This window comes from Falco biarmicus, chromosome 5, assembly GCF_023638135.1.
Source record: "Falco biarmicus isolate bFalBia1 chromosome 5, bFalBia1.pri, whole genome shotgun sequence".
Classification (NCBI taxonomy): domain Eukaryota; kingdom Metazoa; phylum Chordata; class Aves; order Falconiformes; family Falconidae; genus Falco; species Falco biarmicus.
Genome location: NC_079292.1, coordinates 83,070,799 through 83,086,565, shown reverse-complemented (window position 1 = coordinate 83,086,565; position 15,767 = coordinate 83,070,799). Strand labels below are relative to the sequence as shown.

At 44.8% G+C, this 15,767-nt stretch overlaps 1 protein-coding gene across 1 annotated transcript in view; it reads right to left on the bottom strand.

The window, feature by feature from the left end:
* Positions 1–15,767, bottom strand: part of CCND2 (cyclin D2) — a 38,514-nt gene that overhangs the window by 13,780 nt on the left and 8,967 nt on the right. The window contains 1 exon segment of the mRNA XM_056340828.1: positions 8,230–8,360. Coding sequence (XP_056196803.1) covers positions 8,230–8,360 — 131 coding nt within the window.

Here is a 15,767-nt window from a genome sequence, read left to right as displayed (position 1 = left end):
GTATTTCTCATAGCAACAGGCCAGAACAATGTTTTCAGAACTGGAAAAAGTGAGAGTAAAGCCAAAACACTGGCAGGGTGATCCAGGGGCACATGCCATGCCTGAAATTATACTTCCTGCTTAATGTGACTTGGGATTTCAAGCTGATAATCTCTAACAGGTATATTTTGCAACTGTGAGAAACAAATTTACCCTGCTGTATAAGTGCCGCGAGCATTTATTGAAAAATGGGATTTTAAAAAAACTGTGACAACCTGCCTGCATTATACAAAGCCGTATGAGCCGAGCAAAGATTGCCCACCGGAGGTCGGGGGCAAGTCTCTGACCAGACTGTCCATTGGCGGCCCGTGAGCTCTGCCGGCGGCAATGCTTGGGCTGTGGAGCCGGTTCCTCGGGGGGCCTGGCTTCCTCAGCGCGCCGGCCGAGGCTGTATTTATGAATGGATCTGACGGAACTCCGCCATGAGCCCGCGGTGTAACTGCATCACCCCATTGTTGCTACACACGCACAGCACTCACTGGGGAACAAAAAGCTGAATGAAGCGGAGCAGCTGCCAACTCAGGCAAAGACAACTTAGGAAACTATCTCATTCTTCCTTTCTTTTGGAGGCTATTTTGTCTGTTGTTTCCTTGCATACAAAATGTGGTCTGCAACAAATAAGGCAGGATAAGATACAGCAAGTCCTGTTACTTGGTTCCAAAACCACAGGCCCTAAACACTACAAAGCAGGGAATAAATGGTTTATGTGCTGTAGGGACAATGTTCAAATGCTATCCATTCAAGATAGATTTCCATGATTTTATACTGTGGCTCAACAGAAACTGAATTCTTGAGTGTGATGGTTCTGAATGTTGTTTCTGTGCAGAATTTACAGAGATCTTTTTGAAGGAACTTCGCAGACCTTGGGAGGAAAAAAAAATCCCAGCACTGACAGATGTAGCACATTTAAGTGGAGATATTTTCAATGCCATTTATTATGGATCCAGTCTTCAAAAACAGCCTGACTCCATATTTTCAAGGGCTCACAGCCAGCTGTTTCGACAAGATTTTTAAGAAAAGCTCAGTTCCTTTTCTCTTTCTACCTCAGGCCCTTAAATATGCTTTGGATTTTCAAAACCACTCAATACACACTAGTTCCCATCTGGGAACAAACTTTTAAAAACAACTTGTGCCCATGTACAAGCCTACACATTGGCTCTGCCTGAAAACCTTTCCCCAGCTGCTGACGCTGGGGAGGCAACCTTGAGAGCTGGGCTCTAGGAAGAAGATGCTCCTTACGTGAAAATACAACCCTCTCTACCACAGAGTGAACCAGGCTAGCCCTTCTGGCAGCTATGATGCTACAGAGTTTATTACAGAAACAGCTACTAACCAGCTTAATCTGGTATCTAACCTTGCCAGCTTTTGCCAGTGGTGTAAGTCTGAACATTTTTAGTACAAGATAATTTCTACATTTCAGTGCACTCGGCCTCACAGAAAGAGGTTGAAAGGAACCTCTGGAGGTCACCTAACACAACCTTCTGCTCAAACTTCTGCTTTAAAACTTAGTTGTGTGCCTAATTCTCCCTGAGTTTACCTACAAAATACTGGTCCAAGGTGCTCTGTAACAGGTAAAGACCTCATCTACCTACTCCTGCCGTAGTTTTTTGAGGTCCTCAAGAAACCTTAATGTATTTGTCCTCTGTGAGGAGATCTGGGCTACCAGAGAATGTAAGGACCTAGTACAGACTAAAGGGAGGTACAACCAGTAGCCAGGCCAGCGCGTGCATGCCCTGCACATGATTTATGAAAATGCTCCCAGGCATGGCCGTTTCCAGACCCATGGCTAGTGAGCTGACACACTGATGGCTGCTCTTCCAGGAGGTGAGGAGATAGATTCGCCCCAGACAGGTTCTGTGGCAAAAGCAGAGTATCGATTGCAATAACGTGCCCTACCTATTCAGCTACCCTTCCTCACATCCCGTAATTGTACTCAGCGGGGATGCTCATATCCTTTTCTGAAGAATGTGGCTCCACCAGGGACAGGATACTGAGTGCAGTGGATGCAGGTCTGGGGTGGTATGGAAATTCCTGACTTCCTGAGTTGTTTATTTTTCCATTGCAATAACCCACCAAGAGATGCATAGGGAGCTCACCGCCTCCTGTAAGTAGGTCTCCTTAACTCTTTGCCCACCAGCCTCTCCTCTCCTCTCCAAGCAACAGCGAAGGAAATGTGTGGCAGCCTGCGGCAGCGAAACAGATCAGAACACGCAGTGCCATCCTGTAGAGCTGTGTGAAGGTGTGTGGGACTAGCACTTAATGACTCTTTGGGACAATAATGACCAGAAAAGGCAATTCAGCTATACCATGCAGAGCTATTTTCACTACCCCTAAGGCTGCTCAACTTCTCCAAGAGTAGCTCCTTGCTATTTTGGTAGGTGGAAGGAGTAATGAAACTGAGGTTTGCATGGCCTCGTCACCATCTCTTCAAACTGTGATTCAACCTTCATCAAATGGCCCAGCGCAGCTATTTATCAGAAATAACTGTTATCGCTAGAATGACACTGGCAGAATGCCTTGTACTATCTTGTCTAAAGTCTGGAGCACTGCTTTGGATTCATACAGGGATAGCCAACACCAATGTGTTTTTGAAAGATACACTCGTGTGTTGGTTGTTTGCTTATCCAACAGCTGGGTTCTAAATTAAATGCTGTTTATTAATAACATATTTTTGGTCTAGTTTTAATGAAACTTCCATTAAAAACATTATAGCGCTAAATGCCAAACTCCAGTCTCAGTTACACCACTGTAAATCTAAAATAACTCCATTGATTCTGGCCTCCTGGTTTATGCTGCTATTTCCTAGCAAACAGATAGCACCCTCAAATTATCATTATAAAACAGTAAAAGCTCAGAAAAATCTCATTGCCGTTAAGTTGCATCAGGATTTCATTATCATTCTCTATTTTTATATGCTTGCAACTTTGAAGCTGAAATTTTTCATGCTTCACATCAGACAGTGACATTATTTTGGAAAGCCAATAAGCAAGTCCCATCATCTTGTTTCCATGCTAAGCAATCACACACACCAAAAGAAAAAGCAGCAGAAGCCCCTGGGACCCTCTGGTTGGGAAGGACTCTCCCCCAGCTCTGCGGTTTCCTATGGGCTACCAGAAGGCACGGTGGGAGCAAGTTTTTCTTCTGCAGAACTGCTATTTCTGTGAATTCCCTCGCTTTTCCGCTGCATGATACTCCTGAAGCCTAGGAACTCTCATTTCTTCCTCTTCCCTAACCTCCTCTTTGAAAACAAAAGCATTCATACAGTGATGATGTGTAGAGGAATGAAGCTGGGTTAATTAGCATTGATAATAGATAACTGTGGGCTGGCTTCAGGGGTGGTGGGTTGGCTGGTGTAGATAAGGAGCAGGTGTGGCTGGTGAAGTTACGACGTTGGGCAGCCAATGAAGAGAGAGGGGCCAAGGAAGAGGGTGCCCTGGGTGAGGAAGGACAAGGAGAAGGCAGCAGAGGGACTGGCATGAAGAGTATGTTGGTATGAGATGGTAAAAAGACCTTGTTGCAGCTTAATAGTTTGGAGAGTGCTGCAACAATGATGAATTAATTGTGTCACTGCAGGAACAGCTCTCAGGCATCTGAAATTAGGAAGTGAGAGAACTGAAGCTGTTCATTCAACTTTAATTAAATATCAGCATAAAATGTATTACGATAGTCTTTACTCTTCATTAACGCAGCCCTGGGATAACTTGTACACAATCTTTTACTAATCTACATTTTACAGATGAAGCTGGTATTACTACCTATTGCTAAGACTGCTCCATACTTCTCTGAGACCCTGTCTTCAGTTGCTTATCTCTTAAGCTTTAACATGTGGGATGAAAGTTAGTTTCTACCAAAATATTTCTCCCATTTCCAAATAGCTGGCTAATGAAAAATACACTATTTTGCCCAAGTTAGAAGTTCTGGCCACCTATGGTTGGGCTGAGACTTCACAGCTTGCAGGTGATGGATTTTGAGTTAAGGCTACCACTACCACAAGAACAGAAATGTCTTCGAAAAAATGACAGCACCTGTAACTTCTGCAAAGACTTAAATTTTTCAGCAATTAAATTATCCAGAAGCTCCTTTTGTCCTGAGCGTGCTCTGACCTGGGGGCCAAGTAAGACTCTCCTCCACAGTCTGTGCTGCTGTGGGCTGAGACCAGGAGCAAAGGGAAGAAAGCTTGTCTCTACCCAGCGCTGACAGACTCCTGGAGCAGAGATGTGACCAGTGAAATGCAAAGAGTTCTTTGTTATTTGGGAAGAGTGATTTTTTTTCCCTTCCCCCAAAGGCATATAAGCTCAGTCAGATCTGGGAAGATTTTCACCAGGATGGCAAAAAGCACATTTCTGACAAAACCCCATCTGTTAAATTTCAAAGAAAAGGTGTGAAGAAATTTTCAATGCAAAAATCAGTATCTTTTTTTTTTCTTCTAACCACTTAAGAACTACTAAGCTGTTTTGGAAGGTATTTTCTTTCAGACTGAAACAATCAGCATAGAAAAATTCAGCCTGAGACACAAAGTTTGTCCAGTCTGCGAGATGCTGCATAAAGGCCTTACATTAAGAAGCACTGGGATGCCTAAGAAAGCCTCAGTATCACCTATAATAAAGAACATGAGCTTTAAGTGTGTATCTGTAAGTACTAAATGAAGAGAATCCAGAAAAACTCCCGACAGCAAAAAGAGCCATGTATTCCCTTCCCAAGTGTCACTGTGTGTAGTATATGCTTGGGGGGTCAATTAACATGGCTCTACCACACCAAGGAGAAATAATTCCACCAGAAAAGCCACCCTACTGTGACTTTTCTTCTGCCCCTACAAGCCTTCACAAACATCCCCAGTACACAGACTGGGCATGGGAAGATCAGATGGGATCCCGATTCAAGCAGGGCTTCACCGGTAGAGCAGCGAGGCAGCAGCCAGCAACCAGAAACACGCAGAAAAGCGCAGCAGGAAAACCCGTGGGTGTAATCCCTACTGTAAGGAGCGGCTGTATGAGCGAACAGCTGCACCTTGCCTTGTGGGACCTTCTGAGCATCATCATCCCCATGCAGCACGAACTGCACTAACCCAACTGAACAGTGACTAAGGAACAGATTACTGCAGCAAGGGCTGCATCAAGAAGGGATACTCAAAATCCCTTTGCAAAAATGACAGGTGAGGGAGGGAAATGCTCTCCCCTGTGACCAGAGAATCTAGGCACAGCTAAGTACCTTGCAGGATCCCAATGATGTAGCCTTTCTGGCCCGTGTGTTGAGCTTGCTTGCCCTCACCTAAATGCTGAGTATTGTCAGCACCACGCTGTCACTGCTACCAAACCTCCTGCCCATGCTGAAGAAGAGCTAGAAGGGACAAGAACCTTGTGACTGCACAGGGAAGCTCTTTAGAGGAGATGGAAGAACCACCCTGAACAACTCCCTGGAATCTCCACAAAGACAGAACCCAGCTACTCAACAGTTGATCACAACTCGCCAAACATCTAAAATACAGATATACCAGCAAGGGCTACCTTAGCATCTCCCTTCTAAAAAGTACTAAAAGACTGTGGAAACAGTATCGGAAGTTTTATCTGGAGCTTACCAATATGGGGAACACGGTCCAGTGATGGAAAGACTGCATGGCTAATCAGATGGCACAGGAACAAAGCAATAAGCTCTGCTGAGGGTAGCTGTTCTAGGTCTGGGGTTTGGTGGTGCCTCAGCACCCCTTGCTTCTGTCCTCAAAAAGGACCTTCCAAATGACTACCCATGGACTTCTGTGGGCAGTGATGTGCTTCACAGCTGTGGAAGCAGGCATCAACCTTCTGAAAGCTCCCTCTGAACTTTCCAGTTATTCACTCCCCCTGCACTCTGCAAGCCTCCCTGTCCCTCCCCTGCCACAGTAAGGGCTATTTGTGTTCCTGTTCCTCACCTCACACTGGCATTCTTTTGCTCTCATCATTATCCTTGTCCTGCTGACTACCAAGTTGGTCTGTCAGGCTGCAATTTGTAAAGCTGCAGCCCAAGAACTGCCAACAGTGGTTACAGAAATTCTTCTCATCCCCATCTCCTGCCCTGTGCTAGTGCTCAGCTCTCCCAGCTGTTTGTGAGGCTGTTCTTGGAAATCTATCAGTGAACTGATTGGCTGAGAAAGCAAACAAGCCCCCCATACCCCCTAAATCCAAACCAACAAGTGGTTCTTCCCCCCTTCTTTAAGCTGGCTCAATTCCAGGATGGGCTTGAAACACAAGGATATGAACAGTTGTATGAGCATACATGAGCAAAAACATGCCTGAAAATGAGCAGCAGCCGAGCAGGAACAACTTCACCTGGCATCAGCATGTAACAGGGAAAATCACAGCAGTGGGACACCCATTCCATGGAGTTAAGACATAGAATTACACAAGAAGCTCCTAGTGGTTAGCACTGTTTTCTTTACTCTGTGGATATTCACCACCTTGGCTGAAGACAGCACCTTTGCTAACAGGATGTTAAGTCTCATTCAAAATCCTCATCTTCCTCTGACTGGTTTCTAATGCCCTTCTCACATCTGCCCACTCAAGAGTCATTTGCTAGATGCAGCATCCAGAACTCATCATGTTATATCCAGTGAGACAAACATCCAGGGAGAAAATTTCATTCAGTCAATAATGCCAGTATCGGTACCAGCAACAGATAGTGATTGTTATCGACATAAATGAAGTAAACTTAATGTATTTATGCAGTCTAAATGTAACAACTGTTCAAATAAGCTTTGTGCAATACTTGCACCAGGCCATGCTGTCTGAATTGTTACATAGGATTTTTCTTCTTGCACGCTCCTGCTGCTTACTGTAATGTATCACCACTCTGTTTCTCCACACTTACCAAACAGACACAAATGAGCAACTATCTGTATAAAATTTTCATTTACACTGAAATAAATATGCTAAATTTCAGTAGCTACTTGATTTACATTATAATCATTCAGAACCGGAAATATTCATTTTTCTGTGCAAAACCCAGTTCCAAGCAAAAGAAACGGGAAGCCCTGGAACTGCACTTGAAAATCAGGATCAATTTGATTGAAAGAAAAAAAGAAATAGTGGAGTTCTTCCCTTTTTGGTTAAACTAGATTATTCCTATTTAACAAAAATGCTGAATATTTGCAGGAAATAATAACTGCACAGGGTATTTGCGAAGTAAAAACAATTAAAAGTTTTATGGTTAGCACATTACACATTGGATACTGGCATTTTTATGGTAAAAAAAAAGCATTATCTTACTAGTGGCCTGCACTTCAGAAAGCCTCACTCATCTTCCTTCCTTTTGAGTGAATTTCATCACGGCAAAACATGTCAGCTTTGCAAGAGATGAAACCTGTTTATCCATAGACCAAGTGGTTTGGACCCGCAGGAGTGTAAGCTCTCCCGTGTCCCCCCAACACAGGAGCAGGCAGAAGAGGCACTACCCCTTGGGGAAGGCACTCCCAGCGCTCCTTTCGGTCCTCCCAGCTTCCTGCTGAGACTGCCACACAGAGCTGTCAGGTTGGGGTTTTTCTGATGTCCCCAATAGAAGCTGACCCCAGACGAAAAAAATCGCTTCTGAGTGAGTTTGAACACCACTGAAACGACATCAGATTCACCTGTCTTACTGATGACAGGACTTTCTGACAAGCCAAGAAACGCCTTTCATGGGGCGAGCTTAGTGAAGTTACAGACAAAAACACAGGCAGCCTGGGTTGCACCTGCCTCACACTGTGCCAGTGCCAGAGGATTAGCTCATTATTCACTTCCTTAAAGTCAAGGATTTTTAGATGATACCTCAACAAGGGCCAGAAGAGCAGTTTCAAGGTTGTGAACAAGGGACCAGCACACATACCGGTTTACCTTATGCCCTGGGGGATGCTGTCTGCCTGCTCGCTCCATCGCCCAAGGTGGTACCCAAGGCAGCTCACCCCTGTAGCATGCCTGACCATCAGCCAGGGCAGGAAGAGCACACTCTCCCCACCAAGCTGCTGGATAAAGCATGAATGAAAATCGATCCCAGGAGGCCAAGGCACTTTAGACATTCAAAGCGCCGCAACCAAGGTGCTGGGTGCACACCTGCAACCCACTCACTCTGGGAGCATGCCCCTCCTTCACTCCGCTGGGCTTTCAGGAACAGGCCGGGTTTGATGGCCCAGTTCTCCACCACGCCCTCAGAAGTGAAAGGAGAAGAGGAATGCAGGACACTCACCACATCTGTGTTCGTGATCTTGGCCAGGAGGTCCGTGAGGCTGTCCCCATCATCAAGCTGAAGGCCACAGATGGCTGCTCCCACACTTCCAGTTGCTATCATTGACGGTGGGTACATGGCGAAGTTAAAATCTGCAAGAATAGATCTGGGAATTAGTCCAAGCCCAGACCAGAAAAGCTGCAAAACATCAGAGGCAAGCAACATAAAAAACCACACCCAAGAATAAAAAACAGGGAAGTAGAAGAAAGGGAAAAGTGCCACTCTTTTGGGTCCAGCGGAGCTCATTAGTCACACTGCTCATCACAAGCAGTCAAAGGAGGGGTAACAGATCTGCAAATTAAAATGGAAATGCGGTTTGGTCTTTTATTCTCACTGATGCATAAAATAAACCTGGACAATTTTTAATAGTCTCTCCTTAGTTTTAAAGAAAATGAAAGAGAAGAAGGAGGCCTTCTGTAATTTGTGTCAGAAATTTGGGTCTTGGTCACATTAGAGCTCTCTAACTGGAAAACTAACTGGAATAAGGTATCACAAAGGACCAAACTGAGATTTTTAGTCACGTCAGTTTTTAAAGACTTAATTAACTGGAGCATTTAAAGACCTGTCCGAGAAAGAGATTTTAATTAACAGTTCATCTTTACCACCTTTGCAATTAGGAAGTGAGAACACTTACAGCCCATAGCTACGTAATCAAAGAAAAAACAAAGATCGCATTTGTCATTACTATTTCTTACTAAACAAGTTGAAAATACATTTCAAAACTTCCACTCACACATCTGTGGAGATGAGGAGAGAAATGGAAATAAAATTAAATGTTCTTGTTACCTTTATAAGGCAATCTTACGGTTTATGATACTGCCACAGCCACCGGTTTACCAGGCATGTCTTACTAAATACCATTTTCAGGAGATTTTCTAGGTTACTAATATCTTCCTAAAATGAAACTTGGTTTGCAAGTTCTTTGTTTCAACAACAACTCATTAACAAATCCTTCCCTACCAGTTTTCATTTGGGGGGACTGGAGGAGAAGGAAGAGGAAACCCAAGTAATATTTAACATGAAATAAACCATAATCAATACATTCAGTCTATTTATAGAAACAGATTGTTACAGAAAACTGCCCTTCTGTTAAGGGCAGATCCCAAATCCTCTCTGTTCACCCAGCACAAATTCTGTAACCCTGCTGACGTCTGCATAACCGTTCAAGTTTAGACACACAGAGCTGTTATCAGCCACCCAGACTCTGAGCTGGCAGATACTGCAATAGCTGTGGAGATGGCATGTTCCTCCCCAGACTGGAATACGTCACTGGGACCCGCAAGGAAAGAAGTAGCCAGGTAAGAATGGAACTTGGGTCATAACGTTCATCCAGATGAACTGAAGGGGGGATGTCAGATGGGGGAAGAGAAAAGAAGGAGCTGAGACCCTGACATGGACTTATCTGTCTCACAAAGCCACCAGCAGGTGACCATCTGTAAGCCCACTGTTACAGGCTGCTTCCTACCAGGGAACCCCAGCAGACATCATACTCTTTCTGAAAAACACTTCTGAAGGAGCAAATTCCCAGTGACTGAAGCAACAAATATGGACTGCCATTATTAAAAAATAGTAATTATGCACTATTGTAATAGTAAGAACCCACTGTAGATAGGAAAGCTGATGACTTTGAAAATTAAGTTATACTGCCCCCACTAATGAATGAGTCAACAGGAAAGCCTTGACTCCTACGCATCAGTGCAGGACCAGCCCTGAGGATGCTGATCTCAGCACGTCAAGGTAACGTGAACTGCACTTTCATGATCAGAATCACTTTCACATTTACCTCACATGGATTCATACACACGCACACAAGGTGTAGCCCCATCCAGCCTGTAAATGGATGAACAGGGAAAACAGATAAAGTTACCTGCACACAGCACATGCACTCCCCACAGAGCCTGCCCTATCCCCAGTGCCTCAGCCTGTGGTTGCACTTATCATCGGGCCAGACATCAAGACAAGGCCATAAATACAGTGGGATTTTAAGCCCTCAAAACTACCCTCATTTTATGCCGTTTTGCCTCTCTTCTTTTTGCCCAGATAGGTTTTGGTGTTTCCTTCTCTGGAGACATTCAAAACCTGCCTGCACACGATTGTGTGCAACCTGCTTTAGCAGGGGGTTGGACTAGATGATCTCCAGAGGCCCCTTCCAACCCCGACCATTCTGTGATTCTCATTCATTGCTATTGACGGGGGGGCCAGGACTCAGCCCTTGGTGACTGCTGCAGTAGCTCGTTCCTGTGGGTTGATCTGGTAGCCAGCATGATCGCTGGGCTACCAGTTTACAAAGTCCAATACGAAGAGCAGGAATGGTTAAAGGACTCCAATAATGAGAGGTTTTTATAAAGACTGTAAATGTTTATGGGCTTGTGTGACCGTCCAGTCTCCTCCTGGTCCGCCAGGCAAATAACAAACATCTATAAGATTTAAGAATGTTCAAATGTGAAATTTGCTCTCATCTACATACAGTGATTCATCAGCAATCCCACTAATCTCTTTAGAAAAGGGATAAATTAAAGCAGACTACGTCTCCGTGAGTCAGTTTCTCCTCTTGTGCACACTGCATTTTGCTTGGGTCTGTGAATGCCATGTGCTTGCATTAGTGTGAACGAGGCTGCGCTTGGGCCAACATGGCCCTAAGTTGGGAAGTGACTCCCACGTTTAACCTTTGGACCTGACAACCTGTCTCCTAGTTACGCATGGGAACTACAAGGTGGCAATGAACTTCCTATCATTTACCCCTCCTTGTCTCGATTTTGGGAAGATGTAATAAACAGATGACGTGACACCTCTCAATCTCTGCTGGTGTTTGGACAGTCCCTATGGAAGCTATGATGCAGTGGGCAAGAACCAAAGTCCATCCCCTCCCACACGTCACTTGAGCCAGCAGCAGGGGGAAACGGACCCACGCAGAGGCCCAGATGGACCCACACCCTCATGCACAGCCACTGAGCCCCCACGGAGCAGCTTCACCCAGCCCTGAGCGGCTGGTGGGGAGACCCAAGCAACCTGGAGCTCCCACGTCTTGCGCCCAACACTCAGCACCGGCCAGGCACAGCAGGCTGAGTGAAGGACACAGATCCAGCCTGCCCTCTGAACTTCCTTGCCTCTGAGGGGCTTGCATCAAGACCTTCACATTATCCGAACACCAGTTTTCTCGTGGTTGATTTTGTATCTACTCCCAGAAGCCGTCTTCCTAGGAAGCCGAATAAAGAGCCACAGTGCCCCTGCCAACTAGCACTGCTGTAGGTCTGCTTCCACGTGGGGTCACATGCGAACATTTCTATGCCCAATAACCTTGTTAGTTCCCTTAATGTCATTCATAATGCAAATGAGACAGCGAGCAAATGGCCAGAGGCCCGGAGTGACTAAAGCTCAGCATCCAGAAAGTCTTACGTTGCCTCTAGCTCTAAACTAACTTCCCTCCATAACAAGCACCATAAACTTGGCTATCAAAGCTACACATGCCCAGTCTTTGTTGTACAACAGGCAGCGATTTGTATCACTGGCTTCTATTTTTAGCATATTAATTAACTACTGCAACTGGTGAGGCAAGTGTCTCCAACTGGAGAGTGTGGCGCCATTGTCTGAAGTCATCACCTCATCTCGCACTATTGAAAATCATGGCAGTGACCCTCCTGCTGATATGAATTTAACCTGACATGCCCACAAAGGGATGGGGGGTGGTGCACCAATTTTGTGCACATGGTTCTCCACATCACCCTGGACCCTATTAGTGTGGAAAGAGCTCATTGAAAGAAAAGAAGCCACATTGTGCTGGGCCACCTAGAGGGTTGAATAGAAAAGGCTGAGGAAAAGAGCAGGCAGTGGAATAAAGGCCGTAATTAACATATTTCCATATTCAAGCAAAGCAATAACTACGTGAAATGTTTGTCAAGGTGCAACGAAAGCATAAATATTAAGTACCGTATCTGAGGGGATGCAGAACCCCCCGAGTCTCTTACATTCCATCAAGAAATTCAAACCAAGCTTTTTACATGTTGTTTTCAATTATAACCTTCTATCCCTGCTCCCTCCATGACAACAAACCAAGTCCCACCATCCTGACTCAGTTTTAACCCAGGTAAAACTGCCCCCAGAATTAAGTCAAAAGCTTGCCCTGAGCTTTTAAAAAATAAAAATCAAAATAAAAGGAGGAGAGAGATGACCTAAACATTTGAAGCTGAAACATAAGCTTTTATTTTAATTTCTTGTTGGAGTTGATGAACCCTGAATTACAGAGGGAATCTTATAAAAGGTACTTCTTACTGGAAACCTGAAGCAAAGCTAAATCCTTCTTTTGGATGTACGTGCAGCCTTGGTTAACTGGCACACAGAGTCTGCACAGAAGGTATGGCTCTGACTCTAACTTTGTTGTGATTCATGCAATTCCATGAGAAAGTACAAGAGTCTTGTTTCTTGTCAGAGAAGCAGTGCAACAACATGTCGTCTATGAAAATGGGAGCACATGAACACTTCAAGGGAAGATACTGGGCTGTCAGAAAGCAGGACTTGTTTTACCTTCTATTTCCAGGCAATAAACACTAGCAACCATCTCATTCCTGTTTTGGCATCAACTTTTTCATAAAGGACCTTAAAAACAAGGGGCCAGTCTTGAACAACCCCACTGCTTTCAGTGCTGGAAATAAAAAAAGGTGATACAAGAAACACTGCCCTTTGAAACACGCCACCTCTGGACCACTCAGCCAGAGTTACCAAGCAAATTCAGGGTACCCTGAACGCGCACCCTGCTTGCAGACTGGAGCTCACACGGTCAGGGCATGAATGCATGCACGTGCCGAGGACATTTTTCTGCACGTGCGGCACATGTAATCCATGATCTAGGACCCTGCACACCGTGGCCAGGCTGTTTTGCTGGCTGTCTCCTGATCCAGTGGACTTCACTACCGCTGAGCCAAGAAAATGCAAGGTTGACAGTCAGTCTAAAGCAGGAGGGAACTGGAGGCAGGGACCCAGAGAGGTCCTGCAAGGGGAAGACCTAACTCACAGCCAATAAATAAAAACTGCCGGAAGGAAAAGAGCCTCACAAATATCTGGGCTGAACGTGCCCAGTGTGTCAAAGCCAGGTGGGAACTCTACTTTCTTACATGACCCTTGTTACTACTCTGGCTGCTGGCTGGTTTTTTTTAATAGCAGTTTTAATCTCTATAATTTGATAGAGGTTTCTTTCCAGAGTTGTGAATGTAGAATTGGAAACTGCTGTCTTGAGGAAGGTAATGCTTCTCACGGGGGCGGGGGCTGGGGGTGGGGGTGGGAAAGAAGGAATATTACCTTCATCAGAACAGAATCATGACAGTCATCAGTGCTGGTGTTTAAAATGATACAGGTAATGGCCAAATTTTACCCAGCCTCAAATTTCACCCAGCCAATGTCTGACTGTACTACGAAGACAAGGATGGATCTATATTTAACCACCTAAGTTTAAAAGAAAGGTCTAAGGAAAGCAATATAAGTAGTGAATTTAATTCTTGTCTGTTTTGATCCAAATGCAACTCCATGTCAGTGTGCTACTTTTTTTTTTTTTTTTTACAAAGGCAGTTGGTTTTAACTGCATTGGCCATTTTTTTCTCTTGCTCTCCTATTTCTACAAGACACTGCAACTTTTTCCCCATGTTAACTATTTCTGCTTTCAAAGGCAAAACCAGATGACTCTTCAGCCCTTCAAAAAAGGGCATGGCAGTGCCAAGTACAACCAAACAAAAAACTCTCAAGTAAAATAGGATGCAGACCTGCTTCTGTTCTTTGAGTAAGCAAGACAGCAGACACCTAATTCTGTTCCTGGGCTAAATTAAGGCAAAATTATTTGGCCTTTATGCAAATGGGTCTGAAGTATCCTAAATGCTAATGCTCCATCATAACCACCCAAGTGAGGTAGAGACAGAAAAACACGTTGAACAGTCTATGTAGAGCATATGAGCACTCACTACAATACACTTATTAGCTGATCATAAACACTGTTTCTGAACAACTGCTTGCACTTATTATTATTTTCACTTGTTCTACGTCTTCACAAAAGGAAGCATAACCAAGGACCAGGATTCTGTTAGCACTTGAACCACCAAGAGGTCAGATCTGAGCTGGAAGGAAGGAGGACAACTTATCTAGCAGTGCTGGAATTATGCCAGTCTGTATCAGCAAAGTCTCTCTTCCTCCATTTCCTTCCACATCATCTTCCCAGATTTGATGGGTCCTACAACTTAAGGAGCGAGTCTGCTTGTACAATACATGCCCCAGGCCCTGCTTACTTGTTGATGGAGCTTCTACGGTTCTTGTGGCTTCAAAGGTCAATACACTGATATGAGCTGCCTCTCCCAGGAACAATCAAGAGCCTTCTTTTGTATGTCAATAAATTCACGTGCATTATTCTTCTTTCTATCATGCAAGAAGTATTCGTGCAACCACTGCCACTTTGCAACATGTATTTTATTTCTAAGAGATTAATCCACACAACAAAACCTCTGTGAATGTCCTTCTTTCCCTCTGCAAAGAACAGGTCCTCAATAAAGCTCGTATCACTTTTAGCCTCTGCAGGGACACAGCCCAGTAACTCTTATATTGGCTGAGAGGGGAAGGATGCATAGTAGACTTGCCCAGGAGTCCTGAGGACCAAACATGTCTCTTGGTGTTACTAAGCATTCTGTGTGGTTACCTTCCAGATCACTACTAGGGCTGTGGGCCTCATCTTGCAGTCTTTGGTCAGACAACACTCCCATTGACTTCCACAGAACTTCTGTCTGAGTAAGGACCCAGGATTTGGCCCAGAAGTTAAAAAAAAAAAAAAAAAGCCTTCTCAGCTTTCAAATGTAGATGATTAATGTCCCAGAAACAGTGGGCAGGCAGAGGTTTGGCACACTGTACAAAACTGACTTAAAGCTGAAATTTTCCTTCTCTTTCTTAGCCTCTTTGCAGACACAGGCTTTCAAAGCTACCGGTCTATGAGATGCTGCATTGTATCCGTCATGGGAACATCTCACCTGCCACAGGACCCGGCTGAAGCACAGAAGAGACCACGTAAAGGACTGAGTCTAGGGATCTACACAAGTTGTCTTCTGTCTCTGCAAGTCTGCAAAGCTTTTTGCTTGCCACTTAAATAAAACACTGAAAACCTCCTCACTGAGATTAGTCTCTCCATTACAGCTTACATTCAGAGACGCACAGCTCCTCTTCCTGAAAGCCTGATTTGCACAGCCTTTCCTCCCCCAAAACCCATTCCCTTACAGGCTCTGCCATAAAAAGGGGTACCCTGCACCAAGACAGTGGCATGTACAGCCTCCAACAAGAGAGCGCAAAGCAAGGAAGCAGCTGAGCATCTGTGACTGAACAGCCTGGAAAAAGAAGAAATGAAGAGCATGCTGAAGTCAAGGAAATAATGCACAGTTCTCTTCATCAGCAGTGTGGCACGGTCTGCATGCAGCTCTATAACTGCTGCCTTCTCCCACTCCTCCAGGAGTGATTCCCTGGCTTGGAGCATGGCACAC